Genomic DNA, 24,418 nt, shown 5'->3' with positions numbered 1-24,418 from the left:
AGCGTTTGGTTAGGTTTGTGTGTGTGGGCGTGTGGGGGTATTTGTGTGTCAGTTTTTGTTTTCTCTCCCCCCCCCCCCCCCTTAATTTTGGCTGCTTTTAGGCTCTGACAGTACATGGGGATATTTAAATCTACACTTATGTAATTTGCTTTTAAATGAAGGATGCTCCAGTTGCTCAATTTGTTTGAACTACAAGATTATTTTAGTTTTTCCCCACCATGTATTAGTTTCAATCATCAGTTGAAGACTATTTAGCAATGGAGATTCTCAGAATATCTCTATATGAACTTCTGTCAGAAAATAATTAGGCTGCCAGGTGTGTGTTTAATGCTGGAAAGAAAGCATTACATAGACCACACAAATACTTGCTCATTGGAACAGTGGGCGTTTGATACAATGATTCACTGCTTTCATGTGACTGAAAAACTAGATGAAACTCCACTCTGAAATTATTCCCATTTTACCCTATTATTTATAAGATAATTTGGCTGCTGGCAGAGCATCTGGGATTTGGGCTAAGTTAGAGGAAGGGGTGATGTTCCCTGATCAACAGTGCTACTGCCTTCTACCCCTCCCAACAAGTTCATCATTATAGCTGCCATTTGCTGGTCTTTATCTTCCACAAGCACCTGTCTGATTGGATCCTAGCTGCCTGTAGGGTGTGGTGGGCTCTGTTTCACACTGCTGTTCTGACTACTGCCGCCGCCTGCTGCTGCTGAAAATGAACACCATTCCATTGGCCAGGGACGCCGGAACTATTTGCAGTCCCGTCTCCCTTTTAGGAGTTGTACAAAAAAAAAAGTTTGCCTTTTCCATTTATTTTTGGTCTATTAGTTAACAATTATAATAAAAACTGGATTTAATCTATTGTATGCTTTACTGTGGTAAATTGTGCAGGTGTCAATGGGGTTAATTGCATTTTGAACCAAACTGAAGTTTTGTAGTTTGTATATCGGGAAGAAAAGCTGGAGCATTTTGAGATTGTCCATAAGTCATGGTCAGGCAGGGTTAATATTCATAGTCCACCATATGTTCCTTGGGTAGGGGGATGAGGGGTGTCTACTACAGTAGAGGTGACTGAACATCACTACCTGCAGACACTAAAAGGATGCAATGACCGGTGTTTGGTAAACCAAGTAAAACTCGTTGTCTAGGCTATACTCCAGGTTTGCATAGATCTCACTAAGCCTAAAAATGGCTGGCTTGGCCTTTCCCATTTATATTTGAGTGGAAGAACTTAGCATTTGCACAAGTTGCCAACGCGTTAAATGAAAACCCGTGCAAAAGAGACCCAAGTTCCAACACGTCGTTTACTTCAAGCATTTCTTCTTGGTTACTGCAACCAAGGCTGCTGGGTCACACTTGTGATTGACGGCTGGGAGGAGGGGCTGAAGTGTAGCATACGCGAGAGGAGGGCGCGGCATGCTTCCTAGACTGCGTCCTCCTCGGGGAACACCAGAGCTTTTCGCTGAAGGAAGGGCGGCTCGCTCACGGTGGAATCATCGAAGGGCATGCACCCGGTGACCATGACGTACAGAATCACGCCCAGGCTAAACAGTCATACGTTTTTGGATCGTAGGGCACACCCGAAAGTACTTCGGGGGGAGCGTATGCGACAGAGCCACAGTACGTTGTGCTTAGTTCAGGGTTTCCTCTTGCGACGCGTCCAAAACCAAAGTCCGTGATTTTTGACTTGATTGTCAGCTGTCAACAGCACGTTTTCGCACTTCAGATCGCGGTGGACAACGTCGTTCTGTTGTAGATGGCTCACGGCGCTAACCATCTGAGAGAACCAAGTCCTGGCTTTTGGTCATTAGAGATGCAGTTCACCTCCTGGATTTTCTGCAGGAGATCCATTGTAGCAGGTTCCATAATGACGTATAGCTGGCCACTGCATATCTCAATGAGCTCGTAAACACGAACGATATCAAGTCTAGAATGGCAAGTTCCCGCGGCAAAAATTTGGAGACGAACTCGCTTGGCACCTTCTTGCGGTCGACTATTTTAACGGCTACTTGATCGGCATGCTTCAGTGAGGTAACTAGTTTGACCTTGCAATAACTCCCTTCGCCGATGCTGACTCCGAGCTTTGTAGCCCATACTTCTTAGAACTTATCGGTAGTCATTTTCAGATATAACTTGGAGTGTGAACGAACCATCACGATCAGGATTTTGGCCCCCCCCCCCCCCCCCCCCCATTCTGCCCTTCAAGTTAAAACGTATTAATATGTGGCTCATATCCAAAACTCAAACATGAGGTTTGAAGATCTATTGTGACCTCATATCGATACAAATGTGACTCACCAGCGTAACGTGCACTTTAGTGCGTTCACTGTTTTGTTTTGTTTTTTTGGGGGGGGGGGGGAGATTTTTATGAGATGTGATTCCAAAAACATAAGCCTACATCAAAAATACAGCCCTTATTAGTAAGTGCATCTTTAAGTGTCTATACAGTTAATTTTCGTGACAGTGAGCAAAATGCTACTCATTACCGGTCGTCACTGACGTTTACAGTGTTAGTTTTACGAATCCTTGTGGAAGGCTGCACTGACATTATTTGCGCCCAAGGGGGCAGTATTTACCCTCAGGCTGATCCAGCAGTCCAAACGAGCTGCATATCCTGGCAATAAATTCGATCCAAACCATTAAACAAAAACAAGTTTCTTTGAATTTGATTTACATGGAATTTCCCTCAGATGTTTTAATTTAAAATTACTCTTATATGTCTAATTTAAAGGGAACTGTACCTAATGCAGTTGCTTTTTTCTTTTAAAAAGGGAGCATCAATTGTTGTGTTGCTGGACCCACCCCCATAATATACATGTTAAATATTTTCCCTCCTTGCTATTATTATCTAGATTATCTGCAGTTATGCAAATGTATAGTAAAATAACCAGAATTGTCAGGTCTGTACCTGGGCTGCGGTGAAACAGCTACGGTGTACTGAGGCTGCTGCTTCAGAAAGCGCTGTAGCCTTTGGCTTCACAGCGGCGGGGCGTTCAGCCAATCAGACTCTTCTCATCGTGTCTCCCTGCTTCTTAATTGGCTGACACTGGCAGCAAGGGCAGCTGCTCCATGCGTGGAGCCCGATTTATCAGCCATTGAGCCTGCATAGAAGAGAGGGATAAATAGAGAGGAGAGGCTCGCTGAGTGAGAACAAGGGAGAGACAGAGAGGAGAAGGAAAACGAGAGCAGGCCGACTGGTGCACAAGAATCTGTGGCTGAATTATCATCACCTGTATCAAGATCTTCACCGCCCGGCAAAGATGAATCACAGTTCCGGTGAGAAAGAGCCTGAGACCGTAGAATCCCTGCGATACCTCAGGTAAACACTGTAGTCACAGCATTGTCTGCTATTTCTCTGCTTGGATGGATTTAAATGATTATACCTGATACTGCTTTCAAGGTTAAGGGTTGTATTTTCTTACATGATTTCTGTACCTGTGGATGCCTGCTGAGAGATGCACACATTAAAAGTGTGTCTTTAATTAATGGTTGCTGTAGTTTGCCTAGGCTTACATCCTTTTTTATGCTCTTTTGTCAGTGTGGATTTACTCCTACTGTCCTTTTGTAAATATGGATTTATTCCAAAAGAGACCTCACAAAGTCAGATCTGGCAGTGCTGGATGTTTACTCTCGTGACACATTTTTTCCCTTTTCCTGCCAGCACAGTGAGTATGTTTAATTCAGTCCCTCAGCAAACACTGGCAGTGGTGTGGAGTAAGTGACAGGTCTGAATGGCAGCACGTGACGCTGTTTTCCAGGCTGGATTTTACCGCACGCACCGGCCTCAATGCGTCTCAACAGACATGGGGTGACATTTCGGCTACAGTCGTGATGGTAACGTGGGGAGACTCGATCCTTGAATACAGGCAGCCTACTGTTAACTATTAATCCCATTCTAACGCCTCTTGTTGCGGCGTGGCGCTGCAATCCCGAGCTGCTGGTGGCCCTAGTTTGCAACCATGTGGGAGTCCTTTTGGGTTTCCCAGTTGTTTGAGATGCTCTGACTATAAGGGATACCTTCCCCTGGCAGGGGTGGTTCCTGGCAGCTGGTGTTTATTTGCAGCTCCTTCTGCCAAGCACAGGTGAATAAAAAGGAACATGAGACGACGTGAGAGAATGAGGCCATAGGAGATTCCGCGCTGTGAAAAAAATCGGAAGTACCGTCGGCTCAGTGCAGGCAGGGCTTCTCAAATGCCGTGCCCAGCTTTCCCGGGAAGGCTGACTGTGATCAGGAATAAGAGCATGAGCAGTTTGATTTCTGTAATGACTCCTTGACTGGCAGAAGAGGCACTTGATTTTCATCCTGTCTGCCCACAGACATTTAAACACAAGGCAGTCAGCGAGAGACTAGTCTCATGATTATGCTTTATTTGCATTTTAAACATCACATGACCTCTCTCTGTGTGTCACTATTGCTTCACTATAGATTTGACTTTATGGTTATCATTTGTCTATAAAGCCAAATATATATATATATATATATATATATATATATATAAAAATATAAATAATATATAGGAGTTGCTCTAGGGTGATGCTGAAATCTTTCTGGGATAATATATAGCAGCTAGTTTGGCACATTATTACTGTCCTTGCACCAGGACTGCATATGGTAGGCGTTGGTTTGAATGCTTGCTTCTTCCTGCCCCTCCACACATCAACCCCCCCCGGGCAGTTTTATTTATAGGCAAGGCTCCAAACGTAATAATGGAAAGAGACGCAGCAGAGAATTTGAAGCCACAAATCGTTTGCGATTTGCTACCAGGCAATGTGTTGCTACTAACTGAGGACATTATTAAGGTAGATTAGGGAGGAGTGTGTGTGTGTGTGTGTGTGTGTGAGAGAGAGAGAGAGAGAGAGAGAGAGAAGGAGAAGGATAGCAAAAGCAAAGTATACTGCATAATAGCAGTCGTTTTGACCTTTTCCTCGCACTGTGCTAGCCCTTTACTTGGGGCCCACCCACTGCAGCACGAAGACACTAACATACCTGATTATTATAAGTTTACCATGGTTCTGTCATTTTTTCATGTAGTTTAGGAGATAAATTTGGTAGTAGGTGGCCGTTTAGAAGTTTGAAACGACACGTTCGTGTCTTTGAAACACAATTTTACAGATATTTCTAAAGAGTAATATGTTGTTATTCTGTTCAATGAATCTTGTGTACTTTAAATTCACCACAGCATGCAATTCATGTGGTCATTTTCTCGGAATTGACCCCTTTATATCTAACTAAATTGAAGTTCACCAGCCAGTGTATTCCCTAAGCACACAACGGACACCAGACTCAGGCCTTGGCCGCTGGATTTCCGGTGCATGTCCCTGGTGCCTGTATAGCTTTGCACAATAAAGTACTCTCAGTACTGTTGGCTCCATGTTTTTGCTTAGCTCTGCTGAATCTGTTCATTCCTCTGTCCCATTTATAGTGCTATAAAGGGAACAGATTAGCACAGTCACCAGTGGTTGCTCTGCACTTAAATCATACAGGTTGTATTTCCTGGACATTGTTGACTGCACAAGGGTTGTTTAAGTGCTGTTGCACAATCATTGTTAAAAAACTGTAAGTGCAGGACTCAAAGGACATCATTGGTACTATACAATGGATCTGTACATTCTGTAGATTGTGTACATATATACTCAACCATATACATTGTACATTGTGTATATAATCATAATATACATATATTGTACGTATACAATATATACATTGTTAATATATTTTTGTACATACATAGAATATATATATTTATCTGTATATATATTTTTTTCTCTATGCACCCCTGGTTCTCTTCCTCAGTTTGGACAGAGCACTCTCCACCATTTCACTGCGTGTTGTACTGTGTATGACTATGTATGTGATGAATAAACCAAACTAGAAACTTGAAAAGCCCCACTACGGGAACAGATGGTGAAATCCCACAGCAGTGCCTGAGCTGTTGCAAATGCTTGGCTTTTCTGCAGACCTACAGGTAATCCTTCCCCCCCGAGCACCAGGGAGAACCACAGTGCCACCCAGCCATTCGCAACAACAGTCCAGTGATTTTATAACCTGCAAGCCCAACATGAAAAACATTAGATGTTGCTTCTTTAAGCCCCGATGTCTTCAGGTTGTGGCTCAGCTGGTGAGTTGAGTCATTAGCTTGGCTGGGTGGAGCTAACTCAGCGAGAAGGAGCAGGTCAGGTGGGGTGGTCCTGCGCTCAGAATCCCAGCTGATGAAGTCAAGTGTGGTCCACAGCGACCCTAGAGGCGGAGGAGGTGGAGGAGGAGCCAGGGAGGCGGTTGTCGGTGAAGCAGGACGCTCCTTGTCCATGCAGCTTGTCTGGAAGGGGCAGCGATGTCGTGACGGACTGTGAACTCCTTTGTGAGTTTAACTGCGCTCTTGGTCATTTTATCCCAGTTTGATTCTGTCACGCTCACACTCTGTCTGCTCAAGTCCGACCCTCAAAATGGATTTAATCTTAAGCAAAATGAGCTGTTGAAACGCCGATTCGACGTGCACAATGGGCCAAAACAGCACTCATGTAGACCAGTTGGATCTAATGGTGCAGAACACACTGAACCAAGTACAGGTGACAGATGGTCTCCGATCCTTTCCAATGGCCTGATGCTATCGGACGGCCAATAGTTGGGTCAGTGTGTCCCTAGACTTACGCCTGACCTGCCTGAGACTTTTAAAAGACCTTATGTATATTTGCATGCCAAGTAAAAGAAATAACTTCTGTCTTGGATATTGTCATAATTATTGCTCGGTAGCCTTCATCAGTAAAATAGCTGCACTAGATTACAGTACCCTAGTAGATGTTGGGGAATTTTCACCTCTGACCTTTCAACAGGTAAAATTTCACGTTACACTCACTTCAACACACACTTTATTTCCACACACAAAACACTGCAGCAAGGAAGAAAAGCAGTCCATCAGTGCAGCTGACCATGGGCCATTAGAATGTTCTAGTACAGCCTGATGACTGCTAACCTGCCACGTGAGCAGTAGCAGAAAGTGGCCTGCATGACCCAGAGGACCGGGAGCGGATTGAGGGTGGGGGGCGGAGCCTCCTAATGGCCCGGTGGACAGTGGATAACAGGAGAAGATAGGAGGGAGGACAGATACAGTTTGATCAGAGGGGTTTTTGGAAAAACGCTCCTCCTGTACTCTTTCTGTCGCCATGACAACAGCAGGGCTACATTCCAGGGCTGGAAGTGGACTGCAGGGGTGGCTCGGAGGTTATTTTGGGATCCGAGCGAGGCACGGATATCTGCCAGGTACATCATTAAACTGAATACTGGATGGCTTGACATGTGTGCCATTTGTGCTTTTAATGAGCTTTTTACGGATAACGCTGAAAGTTAAAAAAAGGTTCTTTAACCAACGGTACCAAATGAAATGTACAAAAGGAAAAAAACACCAAGCAGGGGAGTGTGGACTTGTCATGTCTGCTAAGATTCTCTTATTGTCTCTTCATAGTTCCATTTTTATATGCATTTTATATATTCTAATAAATATTTTAGAACTGCACACAAGGTGAACAAGTCCATGTTTCAGTGACTTTCAACTTCAGACAGCAGCATTTATATATATGACTACGTCACCATGGAAACAGTAGAGCAGAACCCATGCTTCCTGAAAAAGTGCAACTACACATGTACGTCTTCATCTTTATTTCTGTGTTTGTTAACAGGTTGACTGGATTCACTGATTCACCTGCCTATTAAAAAGCCATTTTGCTTTTGGTTAAAGCTGAGATAGTGGTCATTCTGGATTTTGATGTTTGCTTCTCTTCCTCACAAATTGTTTATAAAGGCATGGTTTCAGGCTCATCTCCAACATCTAATATTTTCATATATCTAATGCAGCAACATGCAATTAAGAAACGTTTCCATTTGTATGTATGAAGTCCTCTTTTAAAAAAATCCTTAATTGTTGAGAGAGATGCAATCAGTGTAGTATAGACAGAACGCTAATGAGACGTTTCCAGATGGCCGCTAAATCAGTCAGAGCTAGTTCTGGTGATGGCGCGCGGTAGGGCGTCTCGGATGAGGCCCTGTCACAGGCATAACGGAGTGACAACACGCTGGAAGTGAGAACGCGTTCTTCTTTTGGCGACAATTTTGGCCGGACTTCTGCGATGGTCCTGACGCTTTAATCTAGCCCTGGCGTGGAGAGCCTCTCCCTGCTGTTTTGTCATCTGCCGTCCCGCTCCGTCCCGCCTTCCTGTGGGAAAGGGTTGGCTGTGGTCGGGGCCGTGATGGCGTTGGGCAGAGGTGGCTAGCGGAGACGGCCGAGCCCTTTTCCGAACACGTACGGGAAGGGCTGAGGACGGAAGCGGCATGTTTGTGGAGCCGCGCTGTTCCTTCACCTTCCTGCCGCACTGCCTCCCTCCTCGACTGGCGCGCGTGCCGATTACCAGCCTGAGGAGCGGCATGAGGAGCCTGTAGCAGACAATAGTGATCATCAGAGCTGCTTATGCTGCCTGCGCTCTGAAGCAGGGACGGGAGAAGGCCCCTCTGTTCACACCCATTTTATAAATAACAAATGGGTTTTTTTTGTTGTTTTTTTTCCGATGGAAAGTGCCTGTCTTTAACAGGCGTTTAAGGCTCATTTTCTTCATGCTTTTGAACATTAGCTACATTTTATGCCAGAAGTTGAGATCATTGTCAAGGGGGCGGGAGGTGGCAGTTGGCTGATCATCTTTCTTGGTTGCCAGCGTCCACGGGCACTGCTCTGCAGGGTGATGTCAGCCTAAAGTACTTTTACCTCTCTTTGGAGTGGTGCCCCTTAGACGCTTGGTGATGCCCTCACTGCTGAATTGCCAAAACCTCCAACCTCTTCTTCATTATGGACCGTGGCCGTCATTGTTAGGCTCACACTGGTTAATTTGTTTGCAGTTTAGCTGTAGTGAGCTCACATGGCTTGCAGCTGCATTTATGGAGGCTTTTGGACAGCCTGGGATTGCACGCCCACACAGAGCCTCTCAGTCTGCATGTGCTGCGACCCCACAGTGTTGATCAGTCACACTCTGGCTGGCTGTATGATAAGGACTGTGAGGAAATAACAGGCAAGTGTATATATGAGCAACAAATTCGAGTTTAATTGTAATTTTCACTTAAATTTGCATTCTGTTTAATGCAAAGGATGTTAACGATTCTGTGCTTTTGATGGTGTTTATCAGTGAACATGCAGTGCAGTCTGTAAACGGGACAGTAACACAATTCTCGTTTTGGTTCTGTTCTCCAGAACATTGGCTATAAACTGATTATATATCCTGATAATATAAACTATACCCTCTTTCTGGAATTCTAAGTAATACAATTTAAATAACATGACATGCAAGCTAATATAGCCAAGAACTAAAACTCACGTCTTGCAGTTGTTGGTGAATCCAGATGAAGCCATTGCCAGGCACTGAATATGCTCTCTGGTGAGACTGGCTGGCTGGCAGTGAAGCCGTTTTCTTCCTCTGCTTGTTCGAGTACCTTTGTTCCCCTTAGTCTTCAGTAAGTAAGGTCCTGCCTAATGGCTGGCCTGTGTTTTGGTCCTGAGAGACACAGTTGTTTCTGTAACAGTTTGTCTGTGCACACTGTTCTGCTGAAAGGCTGTTCAGTCAGTCTGGAGTTGTTTGTCTGCAGTAGGTAAGAAGCCTTTGTTGACTTTGGAATTCAGAATTCATGCTACCTGCTCGCATCAATTGTGAAGCCCCACCTTGAATTGTGAGTCTGTTCTTTTTATTTTTCACACACCTCTTTCCATGATTTAATAGTGGTTAACCTTTGTCTTGTCTGTATAAAAGATTTCATGACAAATCCTATAGGCTAATACACGGTTAGCCTGTAGGTTTGCATAGATCACTCTGCCTTTTCTAATGTGTCTGGTCTGTTCATGACACACACCAGTGCTGTAGAATCCTGCAGGTGTGTGGTTCTCCTTGTTCCAGTCTGTCAATACATAATGGAGAGCTTACCTAATTTATTTAAGTTTTCAGGATGAAAAACATCCGTCCATTATGAACTTCTGCTGCAGTGAGGCGCAGCACGGCTGGCTGTCCGTTATTATTACAAAATCACTTTTTGCTCACTTTAATGGGAGGCTTTTGTACAAAAGGGCTGCAATTCCTGATTTCAGTCTTCGTCTTTGTTCTTAAAATAAAGTCATAATAATTTTAGACTTAGAAATGTTCCATTTTTCCTGGCACATCATCCTTTCCACTCCAACTCCAGTACGGATCCTGTGTTAGATGCTCCCTGATAATAACCCCATCCTCTCATCACCTGTGTGCTTCTGTAATCTAGTTTTGATGAGTGTTTCGTGACCACAGTGTAGAGGGGTGTTTGCTGAAGGGCAAAGGCTGGTCTCTCAGCTTCTGTAGAGCTTCAGGGTTCTGCTGTGTCACCACCATCATGGCAGAGGATACACAGTAGATGAGGGTTACTAGTGGGACTCATCTCATCTAATGGGTGTGTAATTTTCAGCAACAATTACAATAAATAATTAAATTAATACATTAAATGAAACAAGTCATCATTGTAATAAAACACATTTAAGTATATTGTTCTCTTTGAATCAAATACAACTTAATATATCTTGGAAAATATTAAGAATAACTACATGAGAGCTGGCATATAATTCTAAAATTTTCTTCCAGAGTTTTAAAGAATTGTATAGGTAAAATGCATGACACAAACTCAAAATGAAAACAATGTGTTTATAGAAATGCTATACATGTTTGTTTGTTTGTTTGTTTTTTTGTTTGTTTTTTTAAATCCCCAGTAAGGCTGGGTGTTCAGATGCTGAATCTGGCTGAGGACATCTCACCGAGAATGAGTCCTTGGGGCCTCAGCAACAGGGGACAGCCAAATGTTGAAATTTCTGAGAGTTAGAAAGAGAGAGAGCATCCCAGCATATCATCACATTCTCCTGCACCAAACATTGGACATGTATAGCCGTATTTAGCCTTTTCACAATTTGTTTCATTTTCTTTTTGAGAACTCAGACAATAAAGTACAATAAAGTAGTTAAATTGAACAGTATTAACTCATAGCACACACTGTATCTACAGGGTTACCTAATATAACTTACCTACAGGCTAATATACTTTAGTTCACTTTGTTCTGTTTTTGACTGATGTTAAATGCCACAATGGTTGGTTTTTGGACACTGAAAGTGCTATTAGAAATTCCATCTGATATACTAACGTATACTCGACACATACTGAAGTAATTACAGGCTTGGCAAGGCTGTGTTTTGTCTCCAGCCAGTCACAGTGGGTAAGATCACCAAGGAGCCACTGCTGAACATTAAGATATAACATTAAGATGTACAGCCTGGCAGCAGTCTTCTAGGACCTGTACCTGCTTCTCCTCCTAGTATAGCTCCCTTTCTCTCTCTCTCTCTGCAGTGAGTCTGTGAGCTTCACACATGACTCTGTCGTTACCATGGTTTCCCCCAGTTGCCAGCCCGGTCCTCTTGCTCTCCATTCGGCTGTGTTCTCCCAAACAGAACAGACGTTAGGCTAAGATTTAATTAAATGAGCAAAGGGTGATTGGAAAAGCTGTCTCCAAATGAAAAATGAAATGTGTAATGAAATGTCGCTGAAATAAGCGTAATCCATGAAATATGACTGCTAATCACATTTAATGAACGTGGTTTTTCCATCACTGGCATGTTGTAACTACTGCATACTGCTTCCAGTGTCGGGTCTGTGAAAACTCAGTGGTCTGTAAAACAACTGAACAGCCCGTGGTGGACGTTCGGCTGAGAATGTTGCAGCTCATATGTTGCAGCATGTGGGCATGACCAGGCCCCATGATGCTCGGCTTGAGAGAGGGCGCAGATGAAGTCTGGCTGAAGCTTTCCCCTGGAGCCAGGCGCTGATCATCTGATCAAGACCCCCCCCCCACACACACACACACACACATCCGTGCAACATTAAAATAGTGGCATGGAAGTCGGCAGATAGCCCGGAGCAATCTGGCTGTGGACCTGCCCGGAGTCTGGAGAGAGTTCCGCATCACCCTTGGACCTCGCCAGACTTTCAGACGCATGCAGGTCCACCGCAGAGCCGTCTCCAAGACAGAACAGTTGATGTATTGTTGTCATTCCTTGGCAACTAAGACCGATGAGAGGTTGTTGTATTAGCTCCCCTAAACCCTAGCCTGCCTAATGAGTTTCTAAATTGGGTTAGAAAGGCTGTTTGGGAGGTGTTGCATAGATGAGTTATAGGATCTGCAAGATCCCACAGGGACCTGCCAAGACAACTTTTGTAGTCTGCGGATCGATTTTTAACCCTGCACCTAAAACATGCCCTTAGCATGCTCTGGCCTACTGGAAGAGTTTCTCTAAACAACGGCAAAGCAGAAGAATGATTTGAACTCTATGTGGCATGCTGCTGCTCACTGTGCCCAACTGTAGCGTTGGCAAGGTATGGCATCTGTAGGTATGGGGGATGTCCACAGGTGTCTGTCATCCCTCCCCCTGCTGAGGTATCACCCAGCTGGATCGCAGCATACGCGCTTGTCTGGTCTCCAACCTGAAGTAAATCTTGGGTTTGGTCATACAGTGTGAACGCAGGGTTTTATGTGTTATATAGCATTCAGTTTTCACATTCTGTGGTCATTTGTTAGTTGCCACCCTTAGCTGTAGAATCTCTCTTCTACTCCGAGGGGAGTTCACTGACAGTATTGGAACTCTCTATCCTGTGCACAGTTTGTACACTGTGTCATCTTTAGTTGCTCCTCTTTCATGTGTGACCTGTTTTGGACCAAAGAGCAGATGTTAGGTGGATGTGGTTAATATACAATTATGCTGTACATGCACTTGTAAACACTGTTTATGCAAAAACATATGAACACAGCACAAACTGATATATATGCATTTATAACCACTTATACACTGTATTCTGACATCACCTTTGATATCAAAGTGAGCCATTGACACAAAATAGATAATTCACGGAGGATGTCACTGGAAACTTGCAACAGCTATGCACAGAGTTGTTCATAAGATAGAGCAGGGCTACCTAATAAAGATGCAACTAAGTGGAGGAGTGGGATTAAGGAAGAGTGGGATTAAGGCAGTGAGATTAATGATGGGTGAAAATGCAAAGGGTTTGTAGGGTACTGGGTTTAATGTAGGACTCATGTCTGAATACAATGAAAAAGAGGAAGATTAGAGACGCAGGAGACGGGATTGGATACAAGAACCAGGCATGGAAGTGGAGTGGAGACTCCTTCTTCTTTCTTTTTTTGTTCAGTGCCTTTCGCCACACATGGATGAGCCAGAGGGTGGCACGTCTCCGGAAAACGCAGCTAACGACTGAACTTGTTCTCTGGAGGTATTTAAATACCCCCAGTGGACTTTCATTGAACGTGAGAGGAAACGACTGACATAAGTGAAGTGTGTTCAACACATATTTAATTCCTAACATAAACACGTCAGCCAGTCCCAGGTTTTCAGCGCCGAGACTGTTGCACGTCCATGTCCTGAGTGTCAGCTCCATCTAACACTGGCCATCGTTCCCAGTGGGGATGCTAGTAAATCACTTCCTGTTCCAGAGTTTTCCACTGACTGAGATGGACGCCACTATGAACCAATTCGCCCCTCCCTCGCTAGTGTTCACTATTCATCTTTTTCTTGCCGACATCACTTCCTGTGATCTCCTGCTCAACAAGGGAGTAAGTAATGAATGTGTGGTGCTGTTTTCTTGAGTGGCTCAACACCTGCATCGATGGACCTCTGTATTCCGACAGAGTTGATCCACTTCTAGACTCTTTCTGATCCAAGCAGGTAGTTTCTTAGTACTGTAAAACAAGTTAACGTGGGATGTGTGTTCTCGTAGCTATGCAGACCACTGATATTCTCCCACTTTCTGTAGCTGCAGCAAGCTGTCTGAAGGACTGGACCGGTAGCTCCCAAATGTAATTTAACACTACCATGACACTGTAACACAAAGGAGATGATGAGGGGAGACTGTGAGACTAGTTATCATATTCCTTCTTCGTGCATAGTATTCTGCTTGTCACAGGCTAGAAAATTGACCCTGATCCACTTAAGCACTTTGGTTTGATTCTGTGGTTTCCCAAAGCCCTCATTCCTAGACTCTTCGCCACAGTACCATGAAAAATTGTTAAGCCTGCAACCCGTCCGTCACATTTCACTGTGCCTGAATTACTAACGAATGACTTTGGTCACCTCTCCTCTGCTAACCTACAAAGCTTTGAGCACAGTGATACATTGCATGTTCTTTCTTCTAGTACATCGAAAGGCAGTGAGACACTCAGATATGGAAGATAAAGGCCCTATAACTTGTCCAGGGTGTTATACCTGTGGTCCTACTGTTCGTCTTCAGATGACCAGCACTTCTCCAAACCATTTTTGTCTGACAGTAGAGTGCCAACATCTCAATGGACATTTGAACCTACTTTCCCTGTGGTGGTGGGTCTCACTTTGGGGGTTTACCCCCACTGAGGTTGCTGGTTGATCCCCCACTGGGCCTGAATGCCACAATATCTAATTCTATTCATCTCATTCTTTTTGAAGCCTCTTTTCTTCCAAGAACGAATGATCCACTGCATGTGATGGCCCTGTGGTTACCAGTCAGACTACCCTTACACAGTAATAGTTTTTGTCAGTAAATTTGGCCTAGACGTATTCATGCAGGTTTTAGATTCATGCCTGCAGCTCCACTCTTTCTCCATTCAAACAACCATGTTTAAAAATGCATGCAACGTTATGATCTTGACACTTCAGAAGGCAAAGCGGCAAACGTCCAGTAGCCTCTCCTTCACATCACGTTGATGTGTTTTGTGTTTAAATGTGGCACGAAGGGAGGTCGTATTGTGTTGTGTAGACAGTAGCAAGTTGTGCTCAATGAAGCTGTTGCATGCTGAGTTCACATCAGTCTGGGCCTCGTCTTCGGGCCTCGTCCTCGTTCACGACAGCTTGAGCTAGTGCGTGCCGTGGCTATGTGCCCAGCAGGCGAGGCGATGGAAGATGGAGAGGCTGTTATTTAGCTGCCTCGCAGGGTGCCTGGATTATAACAGTGGTGCGACCTTAAAGAGGGAAAAGGGAGGCTCCAAAAAAGTAAAACCCCATTTAAGTGGCCTAAAGTAATAGATTTCCAAACACACCAAGCCTCAATTATTGAGAAAAGGAGCCAAGCGCTCCTGCTCGAAGGCTCGTTATGTGACAGCACAATTGTTATCTTTTATCTGCATCATGAAGCCCCTTTGACCCTGACATTCTGTTCCTGTGGGAAGCGGCCTGTTTTGTAATCACACAGAGCATTCAGACATTCACCTTAAGGGGTGTGTGTGTGTGTGTGTGTGTGTGTGTGTGTGTGTGTGTGTGTGTGTGCGTGTGCGCCTGTACATGTGCTACTGTGCAGCAGACAGTGTCTCCGTTCCACTGTAGGTTCAGTGGGCCTGCTGGCTGCATGTTGGAGGCAAACAACCTCATTAGCCGACATGTGATTACAGTGGATCTTTATGTTCGGCATATGGCAGGGAGTATGATTCCCCGTGGGGAAATTACGGGGCACTCCAAGGGAGGATCTTGGGACACCCAGGGACCATGCAGCCTGTTACTGTTGCTTCTTTAGCCATGCACTCATGCATGCATATGTCTGCACACCATGCCCAGGCTAAAAGTGTTGTGCATTTAAATTATACTCATTCTACAGAGAAATGCAATAATTCAGAGCCAGTCTGTAACTGTTCGGAGTTGAATTTGCTGCTGAGTTGAGATCTAATCTCATCTGTTGGCGTTCCTCCTCCCTCTAGTGGTGAGATGCACTCAGTGCAGCTTGTCCAATACAATACAGCAGGATTGCACAACATACGACACACAGCACTCTCAGTTGGGCTCAATGAAGAAAAGATCAAAAGGATGTATTCATAAATAAATATACCAGGCACCACAAATTCGATGTGACAATTTAATGAAAATGCGAATCAGTAGCTAGAGATTACTTCCAAACATTTCAAATCATTCTCCTGCCTGCTGTTTTCTCTTGGTTGTCTATCACCAAACATTGAGGCAACATAAAACCAAAACACAATAGCTAGGAATAGGTTCATGCACCTTATTTCATAAGTAGCCTGTCTATGTCAAATCCATGTATGAGTTAAAAAAGAAGTTTATCTCGAACACTGGAAATTTAACCCAGAAATATGTGGGGAAGTCTATAAAACATGTAAATACTAGTGGCCCTCTGTGTGAGGTGTCTATGTGAAATTGACCCTTGTAAATTATAAGTTGAACATCCCTGCAATACAGGTTCACTTGCACGTGGTTTTACCACTGAAACCAAATTGCTTAGTCGTTGCTAAATTTCATCAGTAGTTAATCTGTCACAATTTTTAGTTTATGCAAAAATACTTGTTTATGAAGATGCCATACTAGATTTGGTATCCTAACCACACAGGATTTGTGAGTAGCTTTTTTGCATTCATTGTTGATGCAGATTTTGAAAACTGATTAAACTAACTTCCAAACCAATGGTGCATAGACAATCTTCATTATCATTTCACACCACTCTGTAAATAGATGCCAGTTTGATAGTCTGCTGCCATTTAGAAGGAGAAATCAAGCCCTTTCTTTAATATAACTTTGGCATAGTCATTTCTTTACAGTTTTTTGTTAAACATCCTTTATTTTCTTTTGCTGCAAAGTATGTGTCATAAACAAACAGACAGAGGAATGAATGATGAGCTCTTGGAAGTGGGCCTGAGGTGAACTTTACAGGTGTGAATGCAGGGCAGTGAGACAGGGAGCAGGAAGCAGCTGTGTGCTCCGTCGGGGTCTGCAAATGCCACGGGGCCCGAGCGTCCTGTGTGGCAAGCTAGCACCACGACTGAAGGGTTCTGCTGATTCAGATAAACACCAGCTGACCTTTAGCGTTTCAGCGATCGCAAGCTAAATATGATAGAATGCTTCATAGCAGACCTGCGCAGACCCACTACAGGAGACCGTCGCACCCCACAGAGTTGCTGTCCGACCCCGAGCTGACGGACTCGGCCATGATGATGAGATTCCTCCTCACACCATGGTGGGTTTGGCCCTGCGGTCCACATGCCTTGATTTTTTACTTTTTGCATTGTATTGTCATTTACGTCTTTGAAGATTTGCTGATTGAACACAGCGAAGCCGAGAAAGCCAGGGATCTTTGTTCTTGTTTCGTCTGCTTTCTTTTACCTGGGGCCCGTCGTGGAGTCAGTTTATTAAGTTGTGCGTGCAGGCACTTTATGAGGAATTTGCACAGTGATTTTATGTCTCTCCCATATAAAGGAGTAATTGTCATTGGAGGAGTTTTAAATGCAGTGGATAAATGCCGAGATAATGGGCTCTGATTATCTCTGTTTAAGATCGCTGTCAGCCTGCTGTCATACAGTTGGGCTCTGTAGACAAAACAATCATTATACAGCAGTTTTCAGAGAGATAGGGAGCGAAGGCACATGACTGATTTAGTTAATCAAGTGGTGTATGAATAAATATTACAAGCAGAACAGAAGATCCTCACCTTTATATAGAGTCCTGCCCTCATCTTACAACAAAGATATCCAGAACTCCTAAACTGGGATCAGTACTCTAAAACCACTGCTTAAAGCCTTCCAGTAAGAGTCTTTACTGTAAGACTCATTGCTTTCTGAAAAGAGAGGGTGTGGTATAAAAGTACTGATTCAGGGGTGTGGCGCAGTCATACTTTGTGGCTCTGCGGTGTTACGCTCCTCTTCAGTTTCATTATCGTCTGCTCGGTGCCTCTCTGTTGCAGGAGCTCAAGATAACTTCTCTATTACTCAGGCCTGATGACTTCAGTTGCTACATAGGAAGCTGATGTCACTTTTCACTTACCAGAGCCCACAGCAAAGCGCATGGCAGCTCTTCTGTTTTGAAACCTGTCATGTTGTAGCGATGTACTGTTCACAGGTACACATGTCCTCCCTCGCTCTCTCTCTCTCTCTCTCTCTCTCTCTCTCTAGTAAAGTGGAGATGGAAGTCCTTGTGACGGAGCTACTGAAGGACTATCACTTTGGCCAGCAGCAGCTGATCGAGATATGGGGTCATGCCTGTGCCGTTGCCATCACCAAGGTGTGTTCGTTACTGTCCATCTCCAGATACACACATGTAAGGCCAATACGCTGTCTAAACACACCCGCACTCTGGAGACCCTAGACTGATTTAAAACTCAACTGTAAATGGTGGTTCCTCCTTTGAAAAGAATAGTAACACGTTTAAACGGTGCCTGTTAAACTGTGTGAATTAAGTACTGTGGCGGTTAACGTTTCTCTGCGTAAGAGCAGTGAGTGGTTACCCCTGAGCCAACACACTACAGCAACAGGAGTAAGCGAAGCAAACAGGAGACAATAAAGAACAGCTCTGAAACCTGTAGTGACCTGTGATCTGCCCTCTGTAATCTCCTGGCGTGAACTGTGACCTACACTCCATGACCCGGTGCTCTGAAGGTCACACACGCTACAGGCCACCCAGCTCAGTGCACTTTCGAGTTCTTCAGCTTCTTTTTCCTCTTTTCTGAACCCTTACAAGCGCTGGCGCCCTACACACAGGCAGGTCCCCACCCCGAGCAGGTGTGTGAAGGGCACGAGCCTCGTTGGGCTCCACAGCTCCGGGCTTATCTGGTAACTGCGCCCATTGCCACAGAGCTCTTGAAAAGCATTTCAGGGCCATAGCCAGCCAACCAGAGGAGGAGACTCAAAGCCTCTTTCAATTCAGTCAGGCCCAAATTGGCCCACGGGCCTCGGGCGGCAGGCCCGTCTGGCAGCAGTCAGACTGAAAAGCGTCTTGTGACTTAAGTGAGTGAGGTGTGATCCCTGGGTCTGTTTCCTCATGAACCCTGGGACGCTTCAATAATGGATGGCCTCCAAGCGTAAATGTTCTTCTCCCAGTTGGAGGACATTTGCTGACTGCCTGTTTGCTTTCTCTGGGGGGTTCTGGCCACAAGCTCGCATCACAATTAGCATTAACAGTCCCACCACTGGACTTTGTGAGTGCGCCGTAAATTGCGACTTATAAACAGACTCAGGACGGCGGCTCAGTGCCTGGAGCAGCACCAGCAGTGTTGTGTGACGGTAGTCGGATTTTTACCACGCTCTGATTTCACAGTCCAGCTATTTAGTCGGAGGCCAAATGCCAAAGCAAACTTTTTCCATACACCTTGGACCGAGGAACTTTCTCTGTGAAGTTCTCTGAGGCCAGTGTTTGTGACCGATCCCAGTTCCAGATATCCGGAAGTTCCTTTCATCGCAAGGCCCCGACGGAACACTCTGTGTACTCCTACTGGATTTCTCAGTGTTTTTTACACATTATCATATTAGCAACACCTCTGTTACTGTGTGTGTGTGTGTGTGTGTGTGTGTGTGTGTGTGTGTGTCTGCCCTGGCAGGAGTGCAGCCTGCACAGCGTTACTCCCTGTGCTGGTAAATGTGGAAAAGAAACACAGCCAAGGGCCACTGCTGCCCAGAGTCTCCCCATATTCCCCTCTCTGCTTCTCCTCTGTTTCCAACACCCTGATAGGAGTAGGGCAGAAGGGCACAGCAGGACAATTAGGCACTAGGAGTAAAAGACATTCATGCACCACTGAATCCTCTGCTCCTTTACATAAATGTACCTGTCAGACATCTGTAAATAGACTGCTCCTAACATGAGACCAGATCAGAGGAACAACAAATGCCAATGCATGGGTGGGGTGTGTGTGTGGGGGGGGGGGGGGGGGGGGTTTGCGGGGGTAATATTAAATCTACAAAAATTCAGATGTATGTGCTGAAGGCACATGTCCGCTCCGTTCTTAGCCCCGTGTCTCAGACAAGCCCTGCCGTATGATTAGACTTAATGGAACATCTGTGTTGGCTGATTATGGAGCTCTGAACTCGGCAGCTGCACCCAGATTTCACAGTGCAATTACAAAGACAACTCCATGTTTTGTGTGTATTATGAGAGTTGATCATCTCCAGGGGGGAAGAAGTGCTTTTCACTGGTTAACATTTGGGCATCTCACGGCGATCAGCTCACAGCTCATGAATAAACTCCTACTGCCACGGCTGTGGCTGGTTGGATGCCAGCATGCACGGTAGGAGGGCTTCCAGTCTGGCCGGGGGCTGGGGGGGGGGGGGTCAACGAGGGGAAAATATGAACAGGACTGCTAACCCAGCCCAGTGTAGACAGCCAGTGGAAAGTGCGATATTTAAAGTCTGCATCATCCATAATGGAGTTGTCTCACTGCATTCTCCCTCTGTCTCCCTCTGTCTCTTTCTGCAGGCCTATCCTCTAAGCTCTCTGAGCAAGAAACAGCCTACAGTGTTGGTTATTTGTGGGCCAGAACAGAACGGCTCCATCGGGCTGGTGTGTGCCCGGCATCTGCGCATATTTGTAAGTACTGTGTGAGCACTATGTGATTAACACAGAGGAACATCACTTGGGTGAGCAGATTGTAATGTTGGGGATTACAGATACTGCAACAAATAAATATTTACAACATTCAGTTTTAAATATTTATTGCTTAATATTATGGAATTTGTAGGTTTTTCCCTATAAGGGAAAGTATGTTTAAAACATTTTTTTTAAAAAAGGAAAAATATGTTTAAAACATTTAAAAAGAAAAAAGACATTTAAAAGAATCTGTGGTTTAGAAAATAATGCTCTTAAATAAGTTTACCATATGTGTTAAGGATGGAAAATGTATGGTGTGTATTCAGGTACTGGAAGCGTACTAATGTAAACTGCTAAAGAGATCCTAGTGCTGTATGTGAAAGGCCGTTGCGTGGCTAGAGACTTGAGATTGCAGCTATTTTTTACATTGCAGCATTCCTGAAATGCATAAAACACTGGCATTCCCCTCTGTGAAGGAAAAATGGCCTACTGCACGGCCCAGGCCAGCTTTTCCTAGATTATGTGACATTGTTACATACTGTGAAAATGAATGGACATCTGTGCTCATCTTAAATTATGTAACAAAGGAATTTAGAGTGAAATCTAAGATTTTTATATATTGCTTTTGGCTTCCACACTAGTATTAGTTATATATATATTTTTGTGTGTGTTACAACTGAGTGTTTAAACTTCACCCTTTTAACCTCCTTTGCATAATTAAAATAAAGTTCATAAATAAAAGTCTAAAGTTTGCATTAAACCAGTGGGCTTGTCAGCCGAGGTGATTTTTGGCCTCCAATTCCCCATTGCCATATCACAGCCCTGCAACTGCCGTCGTGTCAGTGGAAAGAAACCAAACACCGAACCGAGGGAAGGTAAGCTGCGCTCCGTGTGTGTCCTGGCGTTTTTTCCTGGCTCCCCAATATTCTTCCTAAGCGGCCGAGGACATTCGGAGGAGCCCGTTCAAAGCGGTGCTGCAGACACAGCGGCCTCGTTGACTCCCGTCTCCGTCTCCCTGTCCCACGCAGGAGTACGAGCCCACTATCTATTATCCCAAACGCTCCCCTCACAGCCTGCATCAGGACTTCACTATCCAGTGCGAGAAGATGGACATTCCCTTCCTCTCCTATCTTCCCACAGAGGTAGGAGCTTTTCAGACTGTGTAATAAATCAGCACCATCGGTAACTGGAGGGAGTCGCAGGCTCAGAACGTGGTGCTAAGCCTCGCTTGCTGTGTGCCCGCCTCTGCTGTTCAGGTACAGCTGATAAACGATGCCTATAATCTGGTGATCGACTCCATCCTGGGCCCAGAAACAGACCTTCAGGATGTGAAAGAGCCCTACTCTGGAATACTGGCCACCCTCAAGCAGGTGAAGATCCCCATTGCCAGTGTGGATGTGCCATCAGGTATGCTCCTTCTCAAGCTTAGGTTACGCCTTTTAAACCAGGGGCTATTGTACACGTCTCTGTATAAATGCTGTTTTTGCCCCTCTAAAGGTTGGGACTCGGACGAAGCGAGTACAGACGGGATAAACCCAGAGGTTCTCATTTCTTTGATGGCTCCCAAAAAGTGCGCTACAAGTTTCTCGGGGAAGCACTTCTTGGCCGGACGGTTTCTTCCATATGACATGCAGAAAAAATATGAACTCAATCTGCCTGAATTTCCAGGCACAGAGTGTTTTATAGAACTGTAACTCTTCGTCAAATAAGTTAATATTTTGGATAAATATTATGTATAATATATATACACATTTTGTATTTTATAGATTGTTATTGTGGTATACTGTTGTTTAACATTTGTGAACCGAGACTGTTGTATTTGATAATGTGATACAGAGGCTATGCTTAGATGCAGTGTGTAGCTAAGGTTTCCTTTTTTGTGTGCTTGAAAATGATTAAAATCTTAAAAATCTGTTGGCACATTTCTGCAATTTTACATCACAGAAGAAAGTTGCACTGCCTAGTGTTTGTCAGAGCTTTGGTTGTTGCTTGTTTATTTTTTACACAAGGTTATCTAAAAGTTGGATGCTTAAAAATGAATTGTATGGTTGTGCATTTATAGATGGGTATGTAGCTGTAATTTGGACAGGTTATATTTATGGTCATTTTACACGCTGAATTTAAATAAATTATCTTCGAAACTTCCTGTGCACTTAGATGGTACCCCCTAATATTAATGGTTACTGACTGGCATAGTTGGACAGGAAAACTATTGAAAATCACAGTCACTTCACCTGTATTTTGGAACAAGAACTACTTAGTAACATCTTCAGACTGTAGCATATATTAGTTTTACACAGACATCTACTGAACGTCACGAAAGAGTCCCGGGTACAAAGAATGAATCATTGTTTCCTACAAACAGTTACAGATAAAACAAGGCAGAAGGAGATGCCCAGTATAGGATACAGGCCATTTCAAGACATCTGTGTCTCCTTTCTCACACTTTTCAATAAAAGATTGTCTTAAAGTCAGAAAGTAGGTTTGCTAAAAGACTTTCATTGTTCAAGCTGTGATTTATTTATCAATGATTTGCTGCATCAACCCCTGAAATTCAAATGGAAAAAGACTTCTTCCCAATCTCTAAACATGCAGCAGGAGCTCCGTGTGGATGACTGGCATCTGAAGCCATGTGCACCCAATATGGCAACAACGGAAAACCTGAGAATATGTTTAGACTGAGCAGGAGGCAGAAAGAATATTTTGTTCTGAGCCTTTCACAGGAAATTTGGCTGTTTAGCACTGAACAGGATTTCGACTTTGTTCACTCCTAAACTACAGGTCTCTATAAGCTCTTCTTTCCACTTTCAGAAGCTTTCAATAATCAGTCACTGCCACACATCTTGTGAGTTTTATCTCATTAATCAGCATCTTCAAACAGACCTTGAAGTACCTTTCCTCTCAAGGAGCACAGTAAATCTCAAAAGCTCCAGTGTTCCTTTGCCTGCCGCAATCCAGGGCTGCCGAAAGCACATCCTGCATGTACCAGTGGTTCTAAACATCATTACCAGTAATTATGGGGTATTAGCTACACGTCAACAGCTCTGCTTGACAAGTCTACGAGCTTCTAGTTTCTCTGAATGGCACTACTTAGCCCTTTGGCAGTGGAAGGGGATGTAATCAGTGGTCATTAAAGTTGGAAAACTGAACCATAACAGGAGCATCTGTTATCTTACCGTCCAGGAACACTGAAGTTGCATGTCGGCCAAATCCCTTCACGGGGAAGTCCAGGATCGTTTGGAGGACAGTTCTTACAGTCTGAACATGCTTACAGCTGTCCTACGGTGTCATGAAAAAATGTGTCCTGCAAGCACACCAACAGCTAAGGTCCTTGGACTAAGAGTGGGACACTTGAGAATATAACTGATATGACTGGTGTAAGAATTAGCTTCATTACACACCAGGAACTGACTCAGAACTAACACCAACACTAAACATCATCAAATAAGATGCTGTCAAACACATTTGCAGCTGGTAAATTTGATCAAAGAATAAGAAGTCAGAACTAAGAAATCACCATAGTAGCCTGTAGTTTACCTGCTAATATTGACACTGATCAGAAGTCACCTGACAATATATTAAATTAAATTATATCCTGAAACCTGGATACCTGCAGTATATGTAACTGAATAAAAATCATTTAATTCTTATGAAGACAACACACAAAACATTTTTGTCATACAACACAAATGCTCTGCCATTCTCTTCTTTTCTAACTTTGTATATTTTTTTTTCAGATGTGCTGTGACCAATGGCAGACTGGAGGGGGCTGGATTGGACCAGTCTCCACAGACGTGAGGGGGCTGGATTGGACCCGTCTCCACAGACAGGAGGGGGCTGGATTGGACCCCTCTCCACAGCGCCTGTCATTTAAAACTGTTCTCTGGGAAATGTGCAGCATTCATCAGTCTGGGTTTGAGGGACAGAGAAAACGAAACCCACCTGTGTAATCATCCTGTTCTCCTGTCAAGTCGCTCAGAGGGCTTGAGCACGTCTGCAACTTTGCAACACTTTGCGCAGCAGAAGAGTCTGCCTCAGCT

At 44.3% G+C, this 24,418-nt stretch overlaps 2 protein-coding genes and 1 long non-coding RNA gene across 3 annotated transcripts; 1 reads left to right on the top strand and 2 right to left on the bottom strand.

Annotated features, from left to right (window-relative positions):
- Positions 1 to 63: 63 nt before the first annotated feature.
- On the bottom strand, positions 64 to 2,646 carry tssk6 (testis-specific serine kinase 6). Its single transcript, XM_027008169.2, is given in 6 exon segments — positions 64 to 1,557; positions 1,560 to 1,696; positions 1,698 to 1,804; positions 1,807 to 1,931; positions 1,934 to 2,101; positions 2,583 to 2,646. Coding segments are annotated over 6 exon segments (825 nt in total). The 3' UTR covers positions 64 to 1,333.
- yjefn3 (YjeF N-terminal domain containing 3) lies at positions 2,353 to 22,290 on the top strand. Its single transcript, XM_027008133.2, has 6 exons — positions 2,353 to 3,325; positions 17,975 to 18,083; positions 20,268 to 20,378; positions 21,407 to 21,520; positions 21,635 to 21,785; positions 21,876 to 22,290. Exons 1-6 carry the CDS (start codon positions 3,267 to 3,269, stop codon positions 22,070 to 22,072), a joined length of 741 nt encoding a protein of 246 aa, XP_026863934.1. The 5' UTR covers positions 2,353 to 3,266; the 3' UTR covers positions 22,073 to 22,290.
- LOC113576178 lies at positions 22,168 to 24,408 on the bottom strand. The gene is made up of 2 exons (XR_003410481.2): positions 24,321 to 24,408; positions 22,168 to 23,682 (listed from the first exon to the last, which is right to left on the bottom strand). It is a non-coding gene; the product is annotated as an uncharacterized LOC113576178 (long non-coding RNA).
- Between the last annotated feature and the right edge of the window lie 10 nt (positions 24,409 to 24,418).

This window comes from Electrophorus electricus, chromosome 26 (genome assembly GCF_013358815.1).
Source record: "Electrophorus electricus isolate fEleEle1 chromosome 26, fEleEle1.pri, whole genome shotgun sequence".
Taxonomy (NCBI): Eukaryota; Metazoa; Chordata; class Actinopteri; order Gymnotiformes; family Gymnotidae; genus Electrophorus; species Electrophorus electricus.
Note: the sequence above shows the minus strand (reverse complement) of the source record. Positions and strands in the feature narration are given on the sequence as shown.

Excerpts from the sequence above, each read along its gene's own strand:
- yjefn3 (XM_027008133.2), top strand. The coding sequence starts at position 3,267 with ATGAATCACAGTTCCGGTGAGAAAGAGCCTGAGACCGTAGAATCCCTG. Across the intron at positions 3,326-17,974 it reads GAATCCCTGCGATACCTCAG|TAAAGTGGAGATGGAAGTCC; the intron begins GTAAACACTGTA and ends CTCTCTCTCTAG. Across the intron at positions 21,786-21,875 it reads CAGTGTGGATGTGCCATCAG|GTTGGGACTCGGACGAAGCG; the intron begins GTATGCTCCTTC and ends GCCCCTCTAAAG.